The following is a 17,027-nucleotide window of genomic DNA, read 5'->3' as shown; positions in this document are numbered from 1 at the left end:
GTGAGCTATGATCGCACTGTTGCACTCCAGCCTGGGTGACAGAGCCAGACCCTGCCCCTGCCCCCCTAAAAAGGTGAACTTCACAGGTACCCAGGACAAGGTACAGAGAACACCTGCTCTACCTTCATCATCTGCTTGAATGTCTGTCCTTCCCATTGAAAACTTCTCTATCTCCTGTGGTTTCAGGAACGAGCCAAGAATCGACTGCAGTGACAGGCCTATGAGCAAACCTGCCCACTGAAGAGCCTGGAAAACCTGATGCTGCCTTCCCAGGAGTGGCGCTCCCTGGCCACAGTTGCCAGCTGTGATTTCCCTACCTCAGTGGAGTTCCTCTGGCTGCCCTCATAGGGCTTGCTTTTGGGGGGAGGTGGAGGTGGGACAGGAGTGGCCGCGATTCCATCTGTCTGCAACGATGGGGAGCCTAGAAATGACACAAAGTGCAGGCGGGCAGAGAGAGGCACTGAGCAAGAAAGCTCATGGAAATGTTGCTGGCACCATAACACCTAAGCCAACCTGGTCAACCAACTTGTGAAAGCCACATTCTGTGGTTTCCGTGGTTAGAATGAAGAAGACTTCCCACCCCACATCACACAGGCAATGCCCTCGCCAGAAGTTTCAAGAGCTCCACATGATGTTCTGAAGCAAAAACTTTATTTTTTTTAATTTTTATTTTTTTTAGACTCGCTCTGTCACCTAGGCTGGAGTGCAGTGGCGCGATCTCCGCTCACTGCAAGCTCTGCCTCCCGGGTTCACGCGATTCTCCTGCCTCAGCCTCCCGAGTAGCTGGGACTACAGGCGCCCGCCACCACGCCCGGCTAGTTTTTTGTATTTTTAGTAGAGACAGGGTTTCACTGTGTTAGCCAGGATGGTCTCGATCTCCTGACCTCGTGATCCGCCCACCTCGGCCTCCCAAAGTGCTGGGATTACAGGCGTGAGCCACCGCGCCCGGCCAAAACTTTATTTTTTGTTCAGGGTTTTACTATTAAGCTGAAGATGAGAACATTTTCTGGAATGTATGGTATTATTCTGTTCTCTGATATAGCTCAAGTGCTTAGGAAAATATTCACTTCATCTCAACTGTAACTGATAATCTCTTAACTCTTGGTTGACAACAGTCTCCCATCTGGCTCTGATAGATTTATCCCTCTCCCATGCCTCTGGACTATGGGTACCCAATTCTTCTCAAGTGTTGTGCACTGCTGGTTCCCCAAGCCAGACTATAAGCAGTAGATGGAATGGGTCTATTTCTTGTCCCTGTTCAGGTCTACCTAACCGATGGTTAGCTTGTAAGTTACTTGTTGTCTGTCTAGTCCTAGTGCAGATCTGCCTCATTTATACCTTCACAATTATAAAACAGACACTAATGCCCTTTGGATCACTATCCAGAAAGGTTTAATGAGTCCTAGTGGCCTCCTTGCCAAACTCCAGTCTAACTGTATAATACATGAATGCTGAATTGAACCAGTTTTACAATGGCTTTACATACATTGTGGCTGGTTTAGTTACAAAATGCCCAGATGCATAAACATACTCCATTCCCTAGTATAAAGACTATAAGGAATACAGGAAAACTTACTTAGGGTCCTGGTGGCTTTGGGAGTGAGTGGAGGTGGGCTCAAGGGCGTTGACTGAGGAGGTGAAGAACCGTGAAATGGTGATAGCCGATTATCCATCAACTGGAGACTCTTTGGCCTTTGTGCTTTTCTGGTTGGGCTCTAGGACCAGAGAGAAAAAGCAAAACATTTTCACGGTGAGGAAGGCTGAGCTCAACAATGCTCTCAACAGCCTTGTCTTCTGAGAAGACACTTGGAAAAGGACTTAACTAAAGGAGCGATTTTTAAGCTTACTACATTGTCATATGATGGGCACCACCAAACAGGCACTGACTAGAACCACTGAACCATAGATTATTTTCTGACTGGCCACAGACTGGATTCTGATCACAGCTGGGCTGCGTCATTTATGTTGGACATAAGCCATCCTGATTCTCAGGAAAAGGTGGTCTTGCCACATTGAACAACTTGATGTGGTTTATGGAAGGGAAAGTACCTTTTAAAAAACTTAAAGAGAAATGACAGTGTTTGGACTGACTGGGGACAGAGTGGCGAGAACCACAGCTCTAAGCATCAACCCATATGTTTACATTGTAGGTGCAACATCTTCACCAATGTTGATCTATAGACTCGAACTTCTCGGTATGTGCTCTCCTTACCACAATCTGCCATCTGACACTAACCCAGGCTACTGAGTCCTAAGACAAGGCGCATGCCAGCTTCAATCTGGGAGGGGATGGTGATGTGCCTGGGTACAGGGGAGGTGGGGCGAGCCTCCAGAGATTTCTTTTTTTCTTTTTTGTTTTTTACCATCAAATCAGGTTCTGGTGCTTTCTCTGCAATGACCTGGGACTTGCTCAGACTCCAGTCTTTTCTCTTAAACTTGCTGATCCGGTTCTCGCTGTTCTCCTCTCTGAGGGCCAGATCTTCAACTCTGGCACCTGACGAGGCCCTGCGCTCCAAAAGTGGCTCCAGGATCGAGCTATTGGCCAGGAACAAGGACAAACATCACAAATACTGATCACCTTGCAATCAAAATTCACTATGAAAGTACCAGCAGTTATGACTCTTTAGCCTACATTTTTTTTTTTGTTTGTTTGTTTGAGACAGGGTCTTTCTCCCATCATTCAGGCTGGAGTGCAGTGGTGCGATCACAGCTCACTATAACCTTGACTTCTGAGTAGCTGGGACTACAGGTGTGTGCCACCATGCCTGGCTAAATTTTGTGTTTTTTTTAGTAGGGATGGGGTTTCACCATGTTGCCCAGGCTGATCACAAACTCCTGGGCTCAAGTGATCCTTCTACCTCGGCCCTCCCAAAGTGCTAAGGCTAGAGGCACGAGCCACCGTGCCTGGCCTCCTCAACCTACTCTTGACCTATGACTTCACTCTCAGATTCTAAATCTAAATTTTCAATTACAACTGAACAAACATCTCAAGGTGTTAATACACAGAAACAAGACCATCAGGTGACTGGACGAAAATATGAGTATGTTATCCCAGGAAGAGAAGGTATTAATTCAATGTATAGGCAAAGACAGAATGTTTAAGAGATTCAACAGGCAGTTTTATGTAGTGGGTAATAGCACAACTCTGGAGCCAGATAGCCTGTGTTCAAATCCTACCCACAAACTACATACTACTAGAATGTAGTAATCTAAATCCCAGCACTTCTAAGAATGCATGCTAATAGGAAAGCTACATATACAAATATGTTTGCTACAGTTTTTAATGAAAATATATTTCATACTGATACAAGTTACATATTTTTGTATTAAAATATATAATGAAGTTTTATGGTTAATTGTTTAGAAAGAAGGATGCAGCTTAAATATTCTATAGTAGGAGAAGAATTAATCACGGCACATTTGTATGATGCAATGTCTATTGCCATAAAAAATGATGGTAAAAGCTGACAATAAAGATGACACGGCCGGGCATGGTGGCTCACGCCTGTAATACTACCACTTTGAGAGGCCGAGGTGGGCAGATCATGAGGTCAGGAGTTCGAGACCAGTCTGGCCAGTATGGTGAAACTCCTTCCCTACCAAAAATACAAAAATTCACCAGGCGTGGTGGTGGGTGCCTGTAGTCCCAGCTACTCGGGAGGCTGAGGCAGGAGAATGGCGTGAACCCAGGAGGCAGAGGTTGCAATGAGCCAAGATTGCACCACTGCACTCCAGCCTGGGCAACAGAGGGAGACTCCGTCTCAAAAAAAATACATACATAAATAAAGATTACATAGCAACATGAAAAGTGCTTATAATAATAAGAAGGAACAGCAGGCCGGGCGCGGTGGCTCAAGCCTGTAATCCCAGCACTTTGGGAGGCCGAGACGGGCGGATCACGAGGTCAGGAGATCGAGACCATCCTGGCTAACACGGTGAAACCTCGTCTCTACTAAAAATACAAAAAAACTAGCCGGGCGAGGTGGCGGGCGCCTGTAGTCCCAGCTACTCCGGAGGCTGAGGCAGGAGAATGGTGTAAACCCGGGAGGCGGAGCTTGCAGTGAGCTGAGATCCGGCCACTGCACTCCAGCCTGGGAGACAGAGCCAGACTCCGTCTCAAAAAAAAAAAAAAAAAAAAAAAAAAAAAAAAAAAAAAAAAAAAAGAAGGAACAGCAAAGTACCAAACTATATCTATAGGATGTATAATTTAAGAAATACTACATATTTGATTTCCAGGTAGGGTGGCATTAAGGAAGGTTATTTTTATGATGTAATTATTGTATTATGGAATTAAACATTTGTGAAAAGGTGAGTCAACTGATAACTTACAGTCAACACTATTTTAAATACTTAATGATGTATAAATATTCATCACCTATATTAAATGAAGCAGTAGGCCACAAAATGACAGATGCAATGCTTTTCCACTTGTATAAAACATAAACATACTCTTTTGGTATTATATAACTGAACTTTAACAGTGGTTATCTTTGAGTGATAAAGTAGTAAAGCATTGTTTTCTTTTAAAAGTTTCCAGTACTTGGCCAGGTGCTGTGGCTCACGCCTGTAATCTCAGCACTTTGGGAGGCTGAGGTGGGTGGATCACAAGGTCAGGAGATCGAGACCATCCTGGCTAACAGGGTGAAACCCTGTCTCTACTAAAAATACAAAAAATTAGCCAGGCGTGGTGGCGGGCGCTTGTAGTCCCAGCTACTCGGGAGGCTGAGACAGGAGAATGGCGTAAATAAACCTGGAAGGCGGAGCTTGCAGTGAGGGGAGATCGCGCCACTGCACTCCAGCCTGGGCGACAGAGCGAGACTCCGTCTCAAATACATAAATAAATAAAAACAAAGAAAAGTTTCCAGTACTTTAGCAATATATTATTTAAAAATAGTAATCTTAGCAGAAAGAACATGACTATAAATTAACTCCTTTCAAATATTTTAAATTTGAACATACAGAAAGGCATTTTATGTTTTTGGCAAGGAACCCTCAGCATCAAAAAGCCATCAGTCTTCCTCAAGTTAGTCCATACATGTAACATGATCCTAACAAAAACAGCAACAGGATTCTAGACAAGTCAATCCAACAGTGAGCAATGAGCAACACTAGCCAGATTAAATTCTGAAAAGGAGTATTAGGAAATAAAAAATGTTTTATATCTACAAGAACTAAGATTGCATAGTACTGATGCATGAGTAGACAGGTAAATCCAAGAAATAGAAAAAAGGAAAGTCCACAGACTGAAGAGTATGTGGAAATTTGATTTTTTATAAGATTGATATTTCAAAAAAAAATGACGTGTTCACTAAATGTTATAAGAAGAATTGAGTAGCCATTCGGAAATAAAAACGTTGGCTCCATACCTAACATCTTATATTAGAATAAATTCTAAAGGATTGGCCGGGCGCGGTGGCTCAAGCCTGTAATCCCAGCACTTTGGGAGGCCGAGACGGGCGGATCACGAGGTCAGGAGATCGAGGCCATCCTGGCTAACACGGTGAAACCCCGTCTCTACTAAAAAAAAAAAAAAAAAAAAAAAAGGATTACAGACAAAATGGTGAATAATGAAACCCTAAAAGTCAATGAAAAAAACAGTACCTTTTTTTGTTATCTTACAGTGGGAGAGGCCTTTAACTGTGAAATAAAATCCAGAAGCCATAAAATAAAAGATTGATTATATGACTACATAAAAAAATCAGTGCAACTCAATAAAAAATTAGAAGCAACAAATTAGAAGTCAAAAGATAAAGGAGAAATTAGGAGAAAACATTTCAACTCATTTCACAGACAAAGGGCCAACAATTCAACAGAAAAAAGTATTTGACCACAGGCCACAGAAAATAAAACATAAACAAATGAAAAGGTGTTCAACTTCAGGCAAACGAGAAATAAACAAAAACCAAAAAACAAGACCACAGGCCACAGAAAATAAAACATAAACAAATGAAAAGGTGTTCAACTTCAGGCAAACGAGAAATAAACAAAAACCAAAAAACAAGACCACAGGCCACAGAAAATAAAACATAAACAAATGAAAAGATGTTCAACTTCAGGCAAACGAGAAATAAACAAAAACCAAAAAACAAGACCACAGGCCACAGAAAATAAAACATAAACAAATGAAAAGATGTTCAACTTCAGGCAAACGAGAAATAAACAAAAACCAAAAAACAAGACCACAGGCCACAGAGAATAAAACATAAACAAATGAAAAGATGTTCAACTTCAGGCAAACGAGAAATAAACAAAAACCAAAAAACAAGACCACAGGCCACAGAGAATAAAACATAAACAAATGAAAAGATGTTCAACTTCAGGCAAACGAGAAATAAACAAAAACCAAAAAACAAGACCACAGGCCACAGAAAATAAAACATAAACAAATGAAAAGGTGTTCAACTTCAGGCAAACGAGAAATAAACAAAAACCAAAAAACAAGACCACAGGCCACAGAAAATAAAACATAAACAAATGAAAAGATGTTCAACTTCAGGCAAACGAGAAATAAACAAAAACCAAAAAACAAGACCACAGGCCACAGAAAATAAAACATAAACAAATGAAAAGATGTTCAACTTCAGGCAAAACGAGAAATAAACAAAAACCAAAAACCAAACAAACAAACAAAACGCTATACAAGAAAATATTTTCCACCCATCAGATTGGTAAAATTTAAAAAGACTAAGAGTACAGTTTGGTAGTTAGGGTATAAGTAACTAGGCATTCCTGCGTGTTGCTGGTGGGAGTGTAAACTGCTATAATCTTTATGGAAGTCAGTTTAGGAATAATTTTCTTTTTTTTTTTTTTTTTTTTTTTTTTTTTTTTTTTGAGACGGAGTCTCGCTCTGTCACCCAGGCTGGAGTGCTATGGCCGGATCTCAGCTCACTGCAAGCTCCGCCTCCCGGGTTCACGCCATTCTCCTGTCTCAGCCTCCCGGGTAGCTGGGACTACAGGCGCCGCCACGTCGCCCGGCTAGTTTTTTGTATTTTTTAGTAGAGACGGGGTTTCACCGTGTTAGCCAGGAGGGTCTCGATCTCCTGACCTCGTGATCCGCCCGTCTCGGCCTCCCAAAGTGCTGGGATTACAGGCTTGAGCCACCACGCCCGGCCAGGAATAATTTTCAAAATTGCAAATATACATCTTTGACAGAGCAATTTCATATACGAGATTTTTCCCATATTGATATAGTTGTATATGTACAAAATAACTTGTGTTTAAGATTATTCATTGTCACACTGAAGGAACAGTAATAAGACTGAAAGCAACTGAATTTCTACCAGTAAGCACTGGTAGAAACATACAGGTTGAATATCCCTAATCCCAAAATCCAAAATCCAAAATGCTCCAAAATGTGATACATTTGAATGCTGACATGACGCTCAAGGGAGATGCTTCCTGGAACTTTTCAGATTTGGGGTTTTTGGATTAGGGATGCTGAACTGGTATAACGCAAATATCCAAAAATACTAAAACATTCCGAAATTCAAAACACTTCTGGCCCCAAGCATTCTGGATGAGGAATACTCAATCTGTACCATGCCACATACATACAATGATATATCTATAGCTACAGAAAGCATAAAGAGGGGACTTTTTATGTTCTAAAATGGAATGAGTTTCAAGATATAATAGTAAATGAAAAAAGCAAAGTAAATTCTACCATTCATATAAAAAAAGTGTAGGGAAGAAGATATAATTAGGCAATGTTTGTGAACCTATAAAGAGCGGCCATGGGGGTACCAAGAACCTGAATGTTAGTATCATTTGGCTCTGGGGGTGGGGCTACTGCAGGGATTCTACTGTAGTGGGAAGTCTGGGAATAAAGGGAGATTTTTTGTGATATATCATTTGGTACTTTTGGAATTTCATGTCAGGTGATTATAAAACCTATTCATAATATAAAAATTTAGTTTTTAAAATGGAAATGATGAAAAAATAGGTAATGACTATAGGTATGTAATAGCGTGGTATTGTGGGTGATTTTTTTTTTTTTGTCATTTTTCATTTTTAGTAACTGTTGGTATTATTTTGCTAATCATGACATTCCTCATGAGGAAGACAATGAGAATGACCCAAAGGCTATTGTTCTCAAAGAAGTGATGCGTGGCTAAAGGCAAACATCATTAAGGCGTTACCCCACCCTTCCTGCAGATGAAAGATCAAACCCTTACCCATCAGATCCCGGTCTGGAAGGAGCATTGTCAGATGAGTTTGAAGAGGTGGAAACCACAGAGGACGTGACTGAGGTGATGGACAGCCTCCGCAGAGTGGAAGACATGATGTAGGGCAGCACAACAGACCCCGTGCGGCTTTGCTTCCTCTCCCTCAAGTTGGGTGGCTGAAAACATATGACTCCACATGGTTAGCGGGCCTGGAATCCAGCCCCTATGAACTTGCCCAGCTGCCCTGTTTGCTTGTGGCTAACCAGTACCCATCTGTATTGGCTGGCACCCCATTCTGATTGGTTGGTGCCTGTGCTGCCTCTATTGTTAAATATTGCACATACTGATATTGTTAGCTATAGGTACAACTTAGATTAAACCTCCCTGATTCTAAGACTAGAGACAAAGTTGTCATAATTTTCTGCTACCTACATGAGAAAGGAAAAAATTAAGATGTGCCTCACACTCTTCAATAAATAGCAAAACCTTCCGTCTGCTTCCCCAGCTTAGCTTCTTTCAGTCTTTTAAAACATGGAATATTGGGGTAAGAGAAAATTTTTAGATTGACACTGTAGATGTGCAGCTTAACCTGGTGAATCCTACATTCTCTAGAAATGTCACCAGTAGGATTACCCCTAGATGCCACCATATGAAACTGACTCACTAATATTGGCCTAATTGTAACAATGACTAAGCTCATTAAATCCAAGACATAGTCTTTGCTGTCTAGGAATGTGTGTGCAAAAGACAAATGCTCCTAGAAAAACTCTTAAGTAGCAGCAGGTTAGGAGGCACAATCTTAGGAAGATGGCAGGACTGAACACTTAATGGCTGAAAGACACGGTCAAAAAGATACCCTGGAGGAAACTGTACTGAAGGTGGGCAGACAGGAATGGGGGAGAAAAGAACATGAGAAGAAACTCAGAGCTTTGGTTTGAGGAAATAATGTGAAAATAAGGGGTTTAAGAATAAGACCATTAAAGGGCTGGGCATACTGGCTCACACCTGTAATCCTGGCATTTTGGGAGGCTGAGGCAGAAGGATCGCTTGAGTCCAGGAGTTGGATGCCAGCCTGGGCAACATAGCGAGACCTTATCTCTACAAAAAAGTTTCAAAAATTAGCTGGGTGTGGGCCGCGCACAGTGGCTCACACCTGTAATCCCAGCACTTTGGGAGGCCGAGGCACGCAGATCACGAGGTCAGGAGATCGAGACCATCCTGGCTAACACGGTGAAACCCCATCTCTACTAAAAATACAAAAAATTAGCCAGGCATGGTGATGGACACCTGTAGTCTCAGCTACTCGGAAGGCTGAGGCAGGAGAATGGCGTGAACCTGGGAGGCGGAGCTTGCAGTGAGCTGAGATCGTGCCACTGCACTCCAGCCTGGGTGACAGAGCAAGACTCCGTCTCAAAAAAATAAATAAATAAATAAAAAATAAAAATTAGCTGGCTGTGGTGGAGCACACCTGTAGTTCCAGCTACTCAGGAGGCTGAGGTGGGAGGATGGCTTGAGCCTGGGAAGTGAAGCCTGCAGTGAGCTGTGATCACGCACTGCATTTCAGCCTGGGTGACAAAGAGAGATCCTGTCTCAAAAAGAAAAACAAAACAAAAAGAATAAGACCATTAAAGAGAACAGGATGAATTTAAAGAAAAAAATGCAGGTAAGTAAAGCTAGAATGTATCACACCATTACCCGCTGGAGAGAAAAGGTTAGTACGTGCACTATCCACTGAACTGCTCAGGAGGAGAAAAGAAAATTGCAGCTGTGAGGAACTCGTCAAAAACAATTATGAAAGCAGCTACATACATATGAAATGTAATTCACAATTCCTTCTTCCCTTCAAAGGCGGGAAAACCGTACACTTTTCATCAAAATAGATACTATTTCTAAGATTAGGAAAAAATATAAGAATTTGGCCAGACAGGACAAAACTAACCAGTGTCTAGGATTCAGAAAACTTTGGGTTATTTTGGTTTTTTTGTTTGTTTGTTTGTTTTGAGATAGAGTCTCGCTCTTTCACCCAGGCTGGAGTGTACTGCTGTGATCTCGGCTCACTGAAATCTCCCCCTCCTGGGTACAAGCAATTATCTTGCATCAACCTCCTGAGTAGCCGGGACTACAGGTGCCCGCCATTACGCCCAGCTAATTTTTTTTGTATTTTTAGTCGAGATGGGGTTCCACCATGTTGGCCAGGCTGGTCTCGAACTCCCGACCGCAAGTGATCAGCCCTCCTTGGCCTCCCAAAGTGCTGGGATTACAGCCGTGAGCCACTGCACCTGGCCTGATTTCTAGTACAGTGGTTCTCAAAGTGTTGTCCCCAGACCAGCGGCATCAATATCACCTGGGAACTTCTCAGAATTACAAATACTTGGGCCCCACCCCCAGATCTATGGAATCAAAAACTCCGGGGTTATGATGGTTCAGCCATCTGTATTTTCACAATCCCTCTGGGTGGTTCTGATGGTTGTTCAAGTTGGAGAACCTCTGTCCAGCACAAGGACTGTTCAAGGTCACCAAGAGGGGAACACGCTCTCTCCCACCAGCCCCACTATTTCCATGTCATAGCTGAGATATTACAACTCATTTGGCATCTGAAAAACGAATCAGTGTCAAAAAAGGTCACGGAGCCTAGAAAAAGGTGTGAAGGCCACTTAGATCATGCTTACCAGTGTTATAACCCCATAGTGCTTTTCTACTTTCTCCTTGAGTTCCCGGAAGCAAGAAGACAACCGGTCATGCAGCGGCTTCAGCTGCTCTGTCAGTTTCTCCCCATGGATGCGGATCCCTTCCGTTAGCAGAGGCATCTGGAAACAAGGGCAAAAAAGGAGTGAAATGTGCCTCAGGAAGAGGGATTGTTTTGATTTAGTTGGGGAAGGGAAGGATGGAGTGGAAAGGTAAACTGGTAGACATAGTATTGGACAAGAGGAAGGCCACTTCTCAGTGTAGGGCTTCTGGACTGGATGGACTTTGGTCAATGATGTGAGAAAATGTGCACACCAAGAATACAGGTTAGCCCTAAACTGGGGAAGGGCTGTGGGATGAGGCAAATCTAACAGAGCCCTGGGGCACTTCCGTGGATGAGCAACTGATAGGTTTAAGTCTCAGACCAAATTTTGTAGTGATGCTTTCTACCACTGCCCACTGAAGTCTTGAGAAAAAAAATGAGGCAATGAGGCCCACATCTCTTAACTGGAAATGCTTGCCAGGAAACCAATGGATTTTTTTTTTTTTGAGATGGAGTCTCGCTCTGTTGCCCATGCTGGAGTGCTGTGGCATGATCTCGGCTCACTGCAACCTCTGCCTCCTGGGTTCAAATGATTCTCCTGCCTCAGCCTCCCGAGTAGCTGGGATTACAGGCATATACCACCGTGCCTGGCTAATTCTGTATTTTTAGTAAAGATGTGGTTTCATCATGTTGGCCAGGTTGGTCTGAAATTCCTGACCTCAGGTGATCCACCCACTTCGGCCTCCCAAAGTGCTGGGATTACAGGCATGAGCCACTGTGCCCGGGGCCCCAACTGATGAACTTTGATCTCAGCTTTAAGAGGGCTCCGTCAACCCTGGGCAGTTTAACTGCTGGCCAAGGAAACAAATACATAGATAGGTGGTGGTTCCACAATGGTTAAAAAAGAAAGAAAAGTAACGCTGAGTGGGCTTGTAGACGTAAGCCCTGGAGAATAAAGGGTGTCCTACACTGTGCCCTCCCCAGGAGTGTAGAGGAAACATGTCCTATACCTGTAATGCTATTAGTCGCTTTAGCAGCTCAACCTTCTCCTGGTCTTCAGGATGCTCCTGCAAGTACTTTTCTGTAAAGAAAGCCTAAAAGCAGAAGATATGCAAGTATTAATTAGAACACATTCCTATCTGTGCAGGAAAGCCTGGAAGGGTGAAGCATGTGTCCTGTGCTGAAGAACCAGGTGTATCTAACTAAAAACGCATCCCTTTCCTGGGATAGCTCTTATACTACGTTGGGCAATGCAAAAAAGTATGTGCTATTGTGTGGTCTTTCCTTTATTAGCAAATTCTTAGCAAGACTACATTCTTGACAGTCACCAGCCCACCACACACACACACACACACACACACACACACACACAAACACATATCAAATAATCATCATCAACAAAGCAAAATGTCATTCATTAAAATAACTTTCCCAAAGAACAAAGCAAAGGCGAAATGGCAATATCTCAAGGCTAACCATTAAATTAAGTGCACAGATAGTATAAGGGAAAGAGTAAAAAGTTTAAAAACACGAGATGGAGGTGATAGGTTTTCTGCTCTTCCCGTGATATTGGCTGTCTCACGCTTTTTTCCTATATTAAGTGAAAGTTAATATCTGCACTTTCTTACTAATCCCCTATCCCAAACGCTATTTTAAAAAGAAAGTGAGATATAGATGTGAAGACATTTCAAAAATATTAAATTCTGGTTGCCCTTATTAGTACATATCAGCACCATTCTCATCAGTAAACACTCAAGACCCCCCAGCTAAGTCCCTATAACAGGTAAATAAGACCCCAACTTAAATTCCAAACACAGGCCTTATATAGGGTACTGTTTGAAAGATAGAATTCATCAGGAAAGAGAAACAGAAGTTCGCAGCAAACGTTTCCAACAGGGTCGAAAATAGGAGTGACATCTTTTCTTCCCAGACTTTAACATTCATTTCTAAAAGTGCTTTCAAAGACCAGCCTTCAGACTCCCCTCCAGTCTTCTGCTTTAATGCCATGAAAGCCAAACCTTCCATTATATAAAACCAAGAGCTCCTGGAACTACACGACAGACTTACAGAAGTGAATGGCCCATTTTGGGTGGCAAACAAAGTATGTGCAAAGCCTACCTTGCGAGCAGACATCAAGGGTTGACTTATGTCCCCCCAAACTTCCTATGTTGAAGTCCTAATGCCTGGTACCTCAGAATGTGACCCTATTTGGAAGCAGGGCTGTTGCAGATTTCATGAGTTAAGAGGAGGTCATACATACTGGAGTAGGATGGGCCCTTAAGCTCATATGACTGATGTCCTTATAAAAAGGGGAAATTTGGAGACAGAAGTGCAAACACTGGGAGAACACTATGTGAAGAGATGCAAGAAGATGGCCATCGACAAGCCACGCAGGAGCAGCCTCAAGTCATGGAGCACCAAGAAGACACCAGAAGCCAGGAAGAGAGACATGGAACGTTCTTTCACACATCCTTGGAAGGAACCAACACTGTGACATCTTGATTTCAGACTTCTTGCTCATAGAACAGTGAAACAAGAAGTTTTTGTTGTTTTAAGCCACCCAGTTTGGAGAACTTTGTTACAGCAGCCCTAGCAAACTAATACAACAGTGAATATGAATATATATGGAACAATTATCACAAAAAGAAGCATGACAATATAATACATTAGCAAAACAGCTCGTTCTAGCCAGGATCGTATTCAGAGGGACTGTCAGCATAAATGAAAAAGGAGTATTTACTTAAGTTTTCACTGACTTTTACCTTTCAAATACAAGTACTTGAAATGTTTGAAAGTTGTAACATTTTTTTTTTTTTTTTTTTGGCTAAATGGTAGAACACACGGAAGTTCCCAAAGTATTGGTTAGATCAGGGAACACTGGAGCAGAGTGCCCTGAAATTCATTTTTCTAGCAGAGTTCTGCCTCAGAACAGAAAGAGGAGATAAATTACAGCACACAGCTCCTGTGCTCTTATCACTTTGGTGATGAATAAAGAGCTGGATTAGAATAGTTCACCTACATCAAATATGTAATGATGGGCTTCCCAACTGATTGCAATACATCATGGTGATTAACGAGTTTACCTTTTTCTTACGTTTAGCAATGTGCAGTCATACATATTAACTAAATGAATACATTAGTATTTTAAGCCAAAGGTCCTGAAATGTATGTACATATGTATGTATTTATCCTTGCTTTTTGTTCATTTTAATTAGAATGCTGTTACACTGGAAAAACTTCATATGACATTACATATCATTCACAGATACTGGCGTATATAAATCTGTGATTGGGGGTATTCTGTAAAAATTAATACTTGGAAAAAATATATGAAGATTAGTACCAAAGAGTACATATGAAAAAGTACACACTGAAAGCATCACAGTAATTAAAAAGTATTGTATATTAGATCCTATTTTTATATGGACTGCCATTGTAACACTGGATATTATTACGGCTCCTAACATGGACAAACTAGAATTTGTCTCTGCTGTTGAGTCTTTCCCAGCTGCTGAATATAATAAGGCTAGAGAAGGCTGAGAGGCTGAGAAAACGGACAAGAAAGAAGATGATTATAGTGGCAGCCACAGAGCATAGACGTCACCATCCATGAAGAACATTCCAATTACACTGTCTGCTTCAAGTAGGCAGGAGGAGGCAGGAAGAAAATCAACACTGGTGAAGCCTCAACCCTATGCCAAGCACTGTCTGATGTTTCTTCTATACAGGAGGTCTCCCTTAATCTTCCCATCCATCCTGTGATCTATCTTGTAAGTCAGGCATTTTCCTTTTCTTTTCTATTCTTTTTTTTTTTTTTTAAGATGGAGTGTTGTTCTGTCGCCCAGGCTTGGAGTTCAGTGGTGCAATCTTGGTTCACTGCAGCCTCCGCCTCCCGGGTTCAAGCAATTCTCGTGCCTCAGCCTCTCCAGTACCTGAGATTACAGGCGCCCGCCATCATGCCCAGCTAATTTTTAAAAATATTTTTATTAGAGACAGGGTTTCGCCAAGTTTGCCAGGCTGGTCCTGATCTCCTGGCCTCAGGTGATTCTCCTGCCTCGGTTTCCCAAAGTGCTAGGATTACAGGCATGAGCCAATGTGCCTGGCCAAGTTAGGCATTCTTCTCACTTTGCAGACATACGGAGCTTAGAGAGGTGAAGCATGTTGCCAGGAGCACACAGTGGCCAATGGGAAGCCAGAATTGAGTCCTGGGAGCAACTAAGTGCAAAGTTCCTGCTCTTCCCAGGACACACACACACACACACACACACACACGGACACAAGAGTGCCACACAGTTAATGTCTCTCACCCTTCCCCTCTGGCTCCTTTAATTTCTACCCAGTCTCCAGGCGGCTCCACAGGGGTGTCCTTGCCAAATGGTGATTTAGATCCAAATAGTTTATATTCAAAAAATATTTAGCCACTGAAAACATAACACAGCAATGAAAAATTCTGCCACCATTATACTTAACATACACTGAATCCATGATGTGTATTTTAAATGCTGTTATATCCTAAACCTATGCCATGGATTAAATTGTGCTGAGTACTGCTTTCATGTCTCAACTAAGAACACTTAGTTGAACTAATTTAATTGTAGAGTCAGGGCCATCAGTTGTCCACACAACCTCTGGCACGCCAAGTCAGGCGGGGCTCCTAGAAGCTAACTCTGCCGCCCAGGCTGGAGTGCAGTGGCCCAATCTCGGCTTACTGCAACCTTTGCCTCCAGGGTTAAAAGTGATTCTCGTGCCTCAGCCTCCTGAGTAGCTCGGACTACAGGCGCGCACCACCATGCCTGGCTAATTTTTGTATTTTTGGTAGAGACGGGGTATCACCATGTTGGCCAAGATGGTCTTGAACTCCTGACCTCAAGTGATCCACTCACCTCGGCCTCCCTAAGTCCTGGGATTACAGGTGTGAAGCACTGGGTCCGGCCCCTAGAAGCTAACTCTAAAGAGAGTGTGGCTCTGCCATCCCCAGAGATGCTGCTCCATTTCCAGTGCATCCTGGGTTCCAGGGTCTACCCATTAGCATGTATAACCCTCAGGGGAAACAGAATAACAGGTGCTTTGACCAGAGGCATGTTGGGTTTTTTTCTGTGACACTTTACTAGGCAATGTACTATACCAGCTAGGTTGCAGATAGTCTCTAAGAAGTCAGGGACAATTGTTTCATTCACTTTACTTGCCAGAAGGGAAAGTGAACATTTCTTAGAGCAGCTGTAGGAAATGAATTTGTTGGTGGCAGATGGCACAGAGGAAGGCACACAGACACCCAGGTCTGTGAATCCCTAGGGGTTCTGGGACCAAGCGAACCTTTTCATAGTTGGAGAAGCCCCCCATGACAGCCGGGTCCACGATGCCACTGAGCAGCATGGAGAGGGGGTGCACAGAGAGGGACCGGTCCCAGGCGTGCTGCTGAACACAATTGCTGATCCTTTCATTGGTCAGCTCCATGGTTTCGATGGCATTCTCCAGAGGACTGATCTCCTCCTGAGTGACAGAGCACATGGGAGAAAAAGGACACTTGTCAGCTCCAAGTAAAGAGTGAAAAAAGTTTAACTCTTCCCTTGAAGAGGTATAAAATATCCACAAGCTACAGAAAAGGGAAGATTTGCTTGTCAAGGTTAGTCTTATAGCAGGGGTCCCAAAACCCCAGGCCAGTATCCGTCCGTGGCCTATTAGGAAACAGGCCACACAACCAGACGTGAGCGGCAGGTAAGTGAGGGAAGCCTCATCTGTATTTACAGCCATTCCCCATCACTCGCATTACAACCTGAGCTCCGCCTGCTGTCAGATCAGTGGTGGTATTAGATTTTCATAGCAGTGCAAACTCTATCACGAACTGCACATGCGAGGGGTCTAACTAGGTTGCACCCATCTTATGAGAATCTAATGCCTGAGGATCTGTCACTGTCTCCCATCACCTCTAGAAGGGACTCTCTAGTTGCGGGAAAACAAGTTCAGAGCTCCCACTGATTCCACATGATAATTATTTCATTATGTATTACAATATACTAATAATACAAATACAGTGCACAATAAATGTAATGTGCTTGAATCATCCCCAAACCATCCCCTATCCCCCAATACCCCCGACCTTCCCACCCCAGGTCCACAGAAAAATTGTCTTCCAG

The 17,027-nt window shown here is 42.9% G+C and overlaps 1 protein-coding gene across 1 annotated transcript in view; it reads right to left on the bottom strand.

Moving 5' to 3' along the window:
- The window catches only part of DOCK5 (dedicator of cytokinesis 5), a 238,167-nt gene that overhangs the window by 5,128 nt on the left and 216,012 nt on the right, over positions 1-17,027 (bottom strand). The window contains exons 45-51 of the mRNA XM_010378154.2: positions 16,207-16,383; positions 11,904-11,987; positions 10,835-10,972; positions 8,175-8,341; positions 2,364-2,535; positions 1,577-1,715; positions 318-421 (exon numbers count right to left, since the gene is read on the bottom strand). Of these exons, the coding sequence (XP_010376456.2) occupies positions 318-421; positions 1,577-1,715; positions 2,364-2,535; positions 8,175-8,341; positions 10,835-10,972; positions 11,904-11,987; positions 16,207-16,383 (981 nt within the window). The remainder of the gene's footprint in view (positions 1-317; positions 422-1,576; positions 1,716-2,363; positions 2,536-8,174; positions 8,342-10,834; positions 10,973-11,903; positions 11,988-16,206; positions 16,384-17,027) is intronic.

This window comes from Rhinopithecus roxellana, chromosome 9 (assembly GCF_007565055.1).
Source record: "Rhinopithecus roxellana isolate Shanxi Qingling chromosome 9, ASM756505v1, whole genome shotgun sequence".
NCBI lineage: Eukaryota > Metazoa > Chordata > Mammalia > Primates > Cercopithecidae > Rhinopithecus > Rhinopithecus roxellana.
The sequence above is the reverse complement of the archived record's forward strand: the minus strand, read 5'-3'. Positions and strand labels throughout refer to the sequence as shown.